The sequence below is a fragment of the Octodon degus genome, unplaced genomic scaffold (genome assembly GCF_000260255.1).
Source record: "Octodon degus isolate 3935 unplaced genomic scaffold, OctDeg1.0 scaffold00056, whole genome shotgun sequence".
In the NCBI taxonomy this organism is placed as follows: domain Eukaryota; kingdom Metazoa; phylum Chordata; class Mammalia; order Rodentia; family Octodontidae; genus Octodon; species Octodon degus.
Window position 1 is genome coordinate 5787983 of NW_004524632.1, and position 10424 is coordinate 5798406.

The 10424-nt window shown below is 57.5% G+C and overlaps 2 protein-coding genes across 3 annotated transcripts; one reads left to right on the forward strand and one right to left on the reverse strand.

The window, feature by feature from the left end:
- Nucleotides 1-1033: 1033 nt before the first annotated feature.
- On the reverse strand, nucleotides 1034-9537 carry Sgca (sarcoglycan alpha). 2 transcript variants are annotated; one of them, XM_023717912.1, is made up of 10 exons: nucleotides 9439-9537; nucleotides 8108-8227; nucleotides 7873-8027; nucleotides 7670-7742; nucleotides 6806-7004; nucleotides 6477-6639; nucleotides 5587-5795; nucleotides 5327-5353; nucleotides 1355-1547; nucleotides 1034-1165 (listed from the first exon to the last, which is right to left on the reverse strand). In XM_023717912.1, exons 1-9 carry the CDS (start codon nucleotides 9473-9475, stop codon nucleotides 1367-1369), a joined length of 1164 nt encoding a protein of 387 aa, XP_023573680.1. In that variant the 5' UTR covers nucleotides 9476-9537; the 3' UTR covers nucleotides 1034-1165; nucleotides 1355-1366. The 2 variants fall into 2 exon arrangements, with proteins under 2 accessions (XP_023573680.1, XP_023573681.1); XM_023717913.1 differs by lacking the exons at nucleotides 5327-5353; nucleotides 5587-5795.
- LOC111817349 (spermatid-specific linker histone H1-like protein) lies at nucleotides 3782-4870 on the forward strand. The gene has a single exon (XM_023717914.1). It carries the CDS (start codon nucleotides 4000-4002, stop codon nucleotides 4576-4578), a length of 579 nt encoding a protein of 192 aa, XP_023573682.1. The 5' UTR covers nucleotides 3782-3999; the 3' UTR covers nucleotides 4579-4870.
- Nucleotides 9538-10424: the final 887 nt, after the last annotated feature.

Consider the following 10424-nt stretch of genomic DNA (forward strand, 5'->3'; position numbering starts at 1 on the left):
TTTTTTGGCCAGCTCAGCTGGACCTGAGGAACTTTTAACCACATGCTGGTCATGGGGCTAGAACTGCGGTCCCCTGCGCCTGCCTAAGCTTGCCTAAGCTGAGCTATCTCACTGGCCCCACAAACCCAGACAGATGGCATCTTCCGCAGCAACTCAGGGTTCAGTCTCTTCCTGCGGTTTCCCCAGACCCTCAAGGGCACGGGGAAACCCCATATTCCACATGGGATGAGGACAGGGACTGTGAGCCCCGGCAGCTTCTCTTCTTCACACTGGGAGTGCTGGGAAGGCGCCTGGGGTGAGAGCTGCGTGCCCTGGGGGACCCCCAGCAGCCGCTGGCAAGGGAAGGGGCACGTGCGGGGCCGGGCCGTTTTTCAGTTCTTTTGCGGCTGCCACCTAAGGAAAGGCTGGCACGGGTCCCTGCTCCCTTGCTGTCCCCCCTCACCCGGGCCCACCGCAGGCTTCCTTGGGAGGAAGCTGTCACACATAGCACTGGAGGCCTTGAAGATGGCGGTGGGCAGGCAGAATGGCCCGTTTTGGCTACAGCCACAGGGAGAAAACTCTCAGGCCTCTGCATGGCCGGCTGAGCTCTCCAGGGCTGTGGGATGCCACGCTGGTGACACGCAGCTTGACAAGCACCCCAGGTGTCAACTAAAGCTCCAGATAAGGGCCTCGGCTGCCTGCTTTGCAAAACTTCCCCAAGGCAGGGTGTGAGCGGACGGGCCAAGTTCTAATTCAAGCTCTGACACCAGTGTGCTCTGTGACGTTGGGTCTGTCGCTTACTCTTCCTAGGCCTCAGTTTCCTAGGATCTCCTGGGATTTGTCTGTACAATGGGGACATTGACCTGGTCATCCATCGCTGTGGTCCAGTTTGTGTGAGAGCTGCCGGGAGCAGTCTTCCTCCTTCCAGGGGATTTGAGAAGACAGCAAATGCCAAGGGTCTGAAGGGTGAGCCGCCAGCCCCTGGCGACCCCAGAAGGCAGAGAGGGCAATGCAGGCAGTGAGGACCGTGGAGGAGAAGGCACTGGCAGCAACAGACAGCAAGCAGCGAGCGTTTATTCTGGGAGCCCTGACCCCAAACAGCACTGCCATCCCTCCGCTTCTTCTAAGCATGGCGTCCACCAGGGCCAGGAATGGGAATCAGCTACAGTCGAGGGTCAGCAGCTCTCTGTGTGGAGAGAAAAGGGGAACAAGGTCAGGGCCACACTGGAAGCGTGGGGGGGCAGGGCTCCCCTGCAGGCACAAGCAGGGCTGTGCACCCTTCCCCTGACCTCTCCTGCCCCACCACAAACCCTGCCTGGAGATGGAAGCCACTTTGCTTCCAGAAATGACGCTTGCACTGCCCAGCCACACCCACCTGGCCGGGCCCTCAGTGCTGGTCCAGGATGAGGGGCACCTGGGCGCTGTCCACGCGGGGTGGCAGTCGCTCGCCTGTGCGCACATTGAACATGGGCAGGGTGGAGAGAGGCCGGGGCACCTCGCGGGAGGCCGCCATCTGCCGCAGCTCCTCTGTGTTCCCGAGGATGGTGCTGTGGTGGACCATCTGGATGCTGGGGGACAGGGCAGGAGTCAGCCCCAGGTCCTGCCTGGCTAGAGGGGGTGGAGCTCCCACACAGGAAGTGGGGGCAGGGAGCAAACCAGAAGCGCCAGGGTGCCTGCCGGGCCTCGCCTTGAAGGCGCAAGCTTCGGGCCCAGGCAGCCTGCTTTCAATGTTGTATGTTCCTGGACACTTGCTTAACCGTGTTGTGCCTCAGTTTCCCTTACCTCCTACTTTGCTAGGATCATTACATGTCAAATGCGCACAGGGAACACAGGGTGAGTGCTCACTAGACACTGAGAAACTGACAGATTCCACCCTGGATATATATTTGGAAAGGCCTGCATCTGCTGGGTTTAATTGTGTGTGTGTGTTGTTTTGCAGTACTGGAGATTGAACCCAGAACCTCACATTGAGCAACATCCCCAGCCCATTTTTCATTTATTTTTTGTTTGTCTCTCTGAGACAGGATCTCCCTATGTAGCTTAGGCTGGCCTTGAGCTCACTTTGTAGCCCAGGCTGGTCTCAAACTCCCAATGATCTTCCTGTTTCGGACCCCCAAGTGCTGAGATTCCAGGCAGGTGCCACCACACCTGGCCATTTTTTATTTGGAGACAGGGTCTCACTAAGCTGTACTTGCTCCTTCAATACCAATTCCAGCAGGGCAAAGTGGTTCACACCCATCATCCCAGCACTCCAGAAGCCGAGGCAGGAGAATCACGATGAGTTCGAGGCCAGCGTGGCCCACAGAATGAGCCCCTCCATACTCCTGTGCAACTGAGCCTTGCGCCCTGCCCAGGCACAGATCTTGCCTGCCGTCTCTGTCTCACACCAGGCTTCTGAGGCCCCACTCTGAATGAGCTGGAAATCCCAGCAGCACCGTGCGCCACACCCGGAGGCAAGTCCTTCCTGCACCCCAGCTCCGGGTCCTCTGGCAGCTCAACTAGTCCTCCGAGTCCTCCTGGATGACTTCCCGTGCAGGGGCTGCTTCAGTTCATCCTGAGAAAGTGTATACAGTGGCTGAACTGAGCACTCCCTCAGTGCTCCAGCCTGGGCTGGCTGCTTACTGCCCTGCCACCCTGGGCATGTTACTCTCTCTGTGTCTCAGTTTCCTCACTCTGATGTAGTTGTGAATGAAAAGAATTAATCTAGGAAAAATACTCAGACGCGTCCTGGTCCGCTTGGCAGCTCTTATCATGGGAGGCTTCCGGTTACTACAGCATCACTGAGGCTATTTTACTATAACAAGCCCCTAAAGCTTGGCCTCCACAGAAGGTGTTTGCAGGGTTCTCTGTCACAGACCCACCCAGCCTGACAACATTGACCCATCACCAGAAGAGCAGGGACTTCTCACCAGAACTGTGAGAATTGGTTTCCTCACAGGGAGGGTCTGGGGTGACCCCACTTGCCACATGGTTACTGATCAGACACAGAGGAGAAGCGGCCCAGAGCTCATCTTGCCCCTCCCCTGGCCTTAGGCAGCGACTCCATCTCCTCCCTGTGTACTCTGCCCTGGGTGCGCAGACCCAAGGGACAGTGAGCCCTAGGCCCGAGGGGACTTCGTGACCAGTACAGGCTGTAGAATGATAGCCTGAAAAGTGGCAAACGTGGAGCAGACTGAGGAATTTGAATTTTGTTGAAATAAATCAACACAAATCCCAAACCAACACAGGCTAATATGGCACATGGCGAAGCTGGCCATGGATTCCCAACTGACGTGGGAAGCAGACTTCCTAACCCACAGAATGGGCCCAGAAAGCTGAAAGCGAGTAGAAGGCCAGCCACGGAGAAAACCCACCACACACTAAGTGCTACAGGCCGAGCCTGCCCCGGCCTGCCAGACCCGAGAAATAAAGCCCTCTCTGTGGAATTACTGTGGCAAGTTGGGGACCTGTGAAATAAAAATGGAAGTAAAAAGATAAAAATGAAGCCTTTCACTGCTTTCTAGAGTTTTGCTCAAGGAGTCAGGTGGGGGGCTGAGGAAGGAGGATCCCAAATTCAAGCCTAGTCTGGGCAATACAATAATTTACTGAGTCTCAGACAGACGGTGAAAAGGGCCTGGAGACGGAGCTCAGTATGAAGGTCCTACTTCAAGCCTGGTACCACCAAAGAAGTAAAAGACTTGAGCGCTCAGACTTTGAGACTGGGCCTGGGCGCCCACAAAGGCACATTCCTGGCCCCTCCCGCCTGCCCCTCCCAGGAAGGATCAAAGGGGCCACTGTGACCTGCACAGGATTCTGGTGACCTCACAATGTCCTCGTGAGGTCAGCACAGACATAACTTGCCCACGCCCTGAGTCCAGGCACAAGCCTGCTGAGGCCGGCCGTGGAGGATCCTCCTAACCTCCCTCGAGGAAGCCCCTGAGGGGAAGGAGCAGGACACAGCTCGCCACCACCAGGAGCCACCCAGCCGCCACCCTGGAGGTCCACACGCCCAGCTGCCCTCCCCTCCCCCTCCAGGAAGAAATGCAGAGCAACCGGGAGCTGCCACGACCACCGCCACCCCCTGAGCCTGCAGCCTCCACTGCTGCCGCTGTGGGCCAGCAGGCTAGCACCTCAGGTGTCGCCAGCAAGAGTGAGTGTGGAGGCAGCCCCTGTCCCAAAGAGCCCCCGAAGCCCAGCATATCCAAGGTGATCCTGAGAACCATGGCTGACAAGGGGACATGCCACCTCGTGTCCCTGAACACCCTGAAAAATGCAGTAGCCACCACTGGCTACAACATGATCCGCAACGCCTGGCGCTTCAAGCGTGCACTTAAGAAGCTGGTGGAACAGGGCATGCTCCGGCAGGTGACTGGCAAGGGGGCCTTTGGCTCCTTCCGCCTGGGCAAGAAGGCCTCCAAACCCAAGCTCAAGGCCAAGAGAGGACGGCAGTCCCGGCGGAGGCCTGGGCAGCATCGTCGGCCTGGGCAGCGCAAGGCTGGGCAGCAGCACCGGCCTAGACAGCACCGACCAAGACAGCGCCGATCACTACTGGGCTCTAAACAGGGCCACAAGCGGCTCCCCAAGGGGGTTCGCAGGGTGGCCAGCCAGCGCCACCATTAAGGTGGGAAGGGCCAGCTGGCAGGAGTGCCAGGTTCGCCACAGCCTCAATGCTGTGGGAATAAAAGGAGCCCAACTTATTGCACACTTGCCTCCTGGAATCTTTGGGGCTTGGGACGTGGGAGAGGAAGAGGGTTAGAGGTGCAGAGGAGGGTTAAGGCCATGGCATAGGAAGCACTTTGAGCCAAAGGAGGCGAGAGATCTGGGTTGGGAGGAGCAAAATTTGAGAGCTCCCATAGCCCTCAGCTGGTCTTTCTTCTGAGACAAGGGTCCTGCTAAATAGTTCAGGCTGTCCTTGAATTCAACTATGTAGCCTAGGCTGGCCTCAAACTCATAGCGATCCTCTTGCCTCAGCTTTGTGAGTGCGGGGAGCACAGGCGTGCACCACTACACCTGGAGAACCTGAGGCTGGAAAGAGATCCAAAGCCCAATCTAGAACCCAGTTGTCTGGAGCAGAGTGAAGCGTGTGTGGCTTTGTGTGTGTGTGTGTGTGCGTGTGTGTGTGTACACGCGTGTGTGTACACGCGTGTGTGTGAGGTGTGTGAATTTCTCAAACCTACATAGGTCCACTCCCTCTGTGCCACCACAGACCCTTCTATGACCAGCAGATGAGGTCAGGGGCTTAGCACACATAGCCAGTCTGGGGCAGAGCTGGGACCAGGCTGTGGGGCTGGGGGTGGGGGTGGGGTGGGGTGGGGTGGGGTGGGGGTGGAGTGGGGTGGGGAGGGGGACACTCCCAGCATTTACTCACTCGGAGGTGGCCAGGTCCCTCTTTAGCCTGAGGAAAAGCAAAGCTGAGGGTTATTGTCTCAAAGTACCTGGGGGGCACTCTCTGTGCCCTGTGTGTGCATCCCCTCCCCCCAGCCTTCTTCACAATCTCCTCCCCTGCAGCAGCAGGTCCTACCCAAGCCCCTGGCTGCCTAGCAAAAACCCTGATGTCCTCTGGCTGTGACCTCCCATACTCCAGCACCCAGCCCTGCGCCCACAGAGTTCTGTGCCACCTCCACTCACAGTCCCTCTCGCCGACAGCACATGACATAGGCCAGCAGCAGGGTAAGCAGCAGAGCCACCAGCAGAGGCACCAGGAGGGTGACCAGGGCATCTGGGAGGAAGTCTCGGGCCGAGGCCTCAGTCGGGGGGCAGAAGAATGGATCATACTCCAGGATCCCGTCGCCCAGGGTGGGCACCTCGTCCACAGGCACCGGCACTGACTTATCCACCTGCACGGAGACCAGGGCTGACCCGGGTCAAACACAGACCCTCCGGGGACAGGGCAGAGGTTGGGGCCAGCCCACCTTGAGGTACTGCCCTGTGTGCAAGGATGCCTGGCTCCTGTGACCCAATAGGACAAGCACTGGGGGAGGAGCCAAGAGGGGCCCATTCTGCACAAGGCTTTAGTGCCGGCTCTTGGGTCTGACTGCCTGGGCTTGACTGCTGACCCAGCCAAACGCTTGCCTAAGGTAATTTGTCTCTGCCTGCCTCAGCTTCCTCAGCTGTAGAGTGCACCCGGCTCCTGGAGTGATACGATTTCGTTTATCACTCACAAGCTGTCCACTTCTCATTGCAAGTGGGTTGGAAAGATGGCACCTCGTGGGAAGCAGACAGATGTCACACAGAGTGACTCCGGGTGGAGTAAGGGTTTTGGAGTTTACCCTGTTTTAGAGGTCGGGCCAGGCTGGTGTGGGACACACGCGGCTGCAGACTCGCTGCCTGGACTGTAGGCTCTGCTGCCCCCTTGTGGGAGAAGGTAAAACTGTGTGTGTGTGTGTGTGTGTGTGTCCCCAAGACGGAGAGCCTACAATAAGGCTGGGGTGACACCAACACCAGCAGAAAATCAGAAGCTCGGATGAGATGGGGACGCCGCCCCGCCCAGCTCTGGAGTCAGCATCTCCTCCGCTCACCAGGGAAACGTTGCACCAGTCCACACGGAAGTGGGGCGCCAAGGTGTCGTAGCAGGATAGGAGTGGGGGCTGGCCCTGGGCACAGCGGGCATGGCTGTCGGGGGATGCCACCATCTTCAGGCAGGTGGAGAAGGGCGAGGCAGAGCCCACCTTGATGTACACCCTGGGCGCAGGCGGAAGCGGGGTCAGCAAGGGTGGGGACCGGGGATCACACTCCGCGGTGAACCCGGCCTGGAAATTGGGGAGATCCCCGCTTGATGCCCACCCACCTCCCAAACAAGAAGGAAACTGCCTTCCCCTTCAGGAAGCCCGCCAGGCTGCCCTCATACCCCTCCTTGCGACCCTCAATGGGGAGGGGCACGCGGCCCCCGCGGTCCAGTGCGGAAGTGATGTTGAGCACCCGGAGCTCCCCCGGCTCCCAGAGGCCCCCCAGGGCCGTGAGGAAGCGGCTGGAGGGCGCCGAGGGCAGCACCTCCTCCACGTCGTGGCTGCGCACCAGGAACTCCGCTTGGTACGGCAGCCGGGGCCCTGGGGAAGCCGGGGAGGTCAGGCTGCACCCCTTCCGGATTCCATGCCCCCAGACTCCTCCAAGCCTTCTCCCACACCCCCAAGTCTCTTCGCCAGTACATTACAGGCCCCAGATGCTCTTCCGGACACCGAGGCTCACAGTCCATCTACAGAACAACCCAAGACTAGGACCCTAGTCCAGTGCCCAGCCCCTAAAACTATCTTCTCTTCCCTTTTCTTTTCTTTTAACTATGTAGCCTAGGCTGGCCTCAAACTCACAGTGATCCTCCTGTGTGAGCCTCTCGGGCGCTGACATTACAGGTGTCTGCCACCACAGCTAGCTAACCAGGGGTCGGGGACATGGCTCAGTAGAGTAAGCGCTTGCTTGGGCCTGGATTTAATCCCCAGTTCCACCAAAAACAAAACAAAACAAAAACAAAAAACACCTAGCGGATCAGTGCCCCCCTTTGTTGAGACAGGGTCTTCTTATGTAGTTCCTGTTGACTTTGAACTCGACCTCAGCAAACTGTCCACATCCCTCAGCCTCCTATCAGTTTTGTGTCCTCCCTGACTTCCCACTTTCCAAGATGCTTCCCCTACTACTCCCAAAGCCTCCCCCTCTTCCTCCCAAGGGAGATCCCCCAGACAGGCTTTGGTGGGGAGGGGTGGAGCAAGGCTGAAGGTACCTTCAGGGTCCTGGATCAACAGCACCAGCTTCTGCTGAGTGGTGTCAAAAGTGTCCCGATTGTAGGCTGTGACCTGGGGGGAAGAGGACACCCCCAACACATAAGGAACATGCAAATTGTATACTGCTTTATGCAAATGACCACAAGGGACACAGTAACACCACCACCACCACCAAGGGCAGATCTGAGGGTCCCTCCGGCACCTCAATGATCTGGCGCCCACGATCTTCTGCGGTGGCAGTGCCATAGAGGAAGCCAGGCTTGGTAGGACTGCGCTGGGTATAGCGGAGCCAACCAGGCAGGTCTGGGTGTCCCTGGAGGTGAGCATGGTAGGTGACACTCGCAGAGGGCAGGACGGCTGGGAGAAGAAAGATGGAATTGGAGGCGAACAGGAGCACCTTGGAACCCTGGAGGGCTGCCCTCACCCGGCCCTCTCACCAGTGTCCTCAGGCGGGCGCAGGAAGGTCTCATGGTCCAAGGTATGCACAAAGATGTGGCCCACTAGCGGATGGAGCGTGGCCTGCTGCAGCTGTGTGTCCCCCAGTGTGAGCCAGAGAGCTGTGGGGACCCACAAATCCCAAACACAGGAGCCTCAGACCTGGCAGGGGTCAAACTCTGCGCCTTCTGCCCCAGCTCCTAAAGATTGACAGTGGAGGGCACCTTCCCTGGCTCCAAGCAAAAGAGCTGGGGCAGCCCCCGCTGTGCTGCCTTTTGTTTTTCTTTTTCTTTTCTTTTCTTTCTTTCTTTCTTTTTTTTTTTTTAAATAAACCGTTTTGTGTTTTATTTTATTTGTGTGTGTGTGTGTGTGTGGCCAGCTCAGCCCACCAGGGGGCGGGGCTGGCTGGCATGTGGCACTGGGGGATTGAACTGTTGTCCCTGTGCTTTGCTAAGCATGTTCTACGTAGGTGCTTTAGACCACTGAGCCATCTCACCAGCCCCTTCTTTTCTTTTTTTTTTTTTTGAGACTGGGTCTTGCTTTGTAGTTCAGGCTGGCCTTGAACACTTAGAGCTCTGCCTGCCTCAGCCTCCTGAGTGCTAGGATGGAAGGCATGCATGCACCACCATGCCTGGCTATGGACTACCATTTAAATAGGTGACAAGGTCATAGTGCCTTTTATTTGTGATTTGTGGGAGTCCCCCTTCCAAATGGATAGAGCTGACATTTCATTTCACTGGTAAGGGTGTGGGGTGTGGGGGGCATTTGAGAGGTGTGTCTGCATGTGTGTGAGCGTGTGTGTGTGTGTGTGTGTGTGTGTGTGTGTGTGTGTGTGTGTGGTAACTTGGTGAGAAACCCCATCCCATGCTAAATATCTGGGAGGCTGGAGAGGAGGGGACTGAGCGACACTCAGAGGAAGAGTGGCCACTGTGGGGCCTGAACTCTGACCTGGCTTCCCTACTATGCCCAGAAGCACAGGACTGTGCTAGAGACCTAGGGAGCCTGGTCCAGCGGACCTACCCGCCACCCCTCCCTCCCTGTTGGGCCAAATTTAGTCACAGCCTGAGCAAAGCAGCAAGCAGCAGGCCCATTAAAGGGCCCACAACCCTCAGGGCCCATGCTGTACTGTTCACCCCAGGCCTAGGATACCTCTAGTCTTTGGAGCCCACAGCCCTGCACCCCAGCCTGCCTGGGGATTCCAGCCCATGGCCCCAGACCACAGGCCCGTCTCACCCCCCAGGCCTCTCCCGGAAGACTCCTGTTTTTCCAGCTCCTACCTCCTGAATCCTAGTCCCCACCCCAGCTGCCCCTCCCCAGCAGGGCCCCAACTTGCCCACAAGGAGAGCAATCCAGTCGAACACTGCTGCCATGGCTGTCCTAGCCCGGCCCAACCCCTGTGAGTGACAGAGACAGTGGCGGGGGAAGGAGGGAGGGAGGGAGGGAGGGAGGGAACCTCCCCCTCCCGGCCCATTCCTTCTAGGGTGCACCAGGGCCTTGCACAGCTCTGTCTCTGCAGTCATCCTTGCCAGTAAATCACCTACCCAGCTACCTGGGTCCTCCCTTAAAGCCTGAGTCAGGAGGGGAAGGGTGGCCCATGCCCATTGTCCCAGCACTTGGGAGGCTGAGATAGGAGGATCAGCCACTGTAAGTCTGAGGCCAACCTGGCTACGTGGAGAAATCTTGTTTCAAAAAAACCAAACAATAAAACATATTCTATAAGGCAGAAGGATCACTGCAAGTTCAAGGCCAGCCTGGGCTATAAAGTGAGTTCAAAGCCAGCCTCCTGCATAGTAAAACCCTTCCCAAAAGGGTAAAAAACCCTGGGGCTGGAGAGAGCTCAGTTAAATGAATGCTTGCTTGGTAAGCTCAAGGTCCTGAATTCAATCCCTGGTATTGGAAAAAACAAAAACAAAAAAACTCAAAGGAGTGGTTTTCATTTTCCTTGCACTCCTAGATCACCCTTAATTGATAGCTTTTAGGCTTCTTGTCCTGAGCCATCCTGTCCAGGACCCGCTCATAAGGTCCCCAAGGCGCACATGCGCCCGACAAACCAGCCCTGTGGGTGTACAGGTGACCAAGCTCTTCAGAGACTAGAAGCCCATTACCCTTCTATCCCTGGGCCTGGCACAGGGCCCAGCAACCCGTAGGTGTAGAGAGCTGGGTGACAGCTGCCTTCACAGCAAGCGGGGTGTGAGCTGTCCTGGCCTCAGCCTGGCGGAGCTTCTCCAGAGCATAAATCTTGGAAGAGACAGGTGGGGCGTGTAGGAGGGTCCCCTGTGGCTCCAGGGTGCGGGGCTCGCTGCATAGGCCTGGAGACTT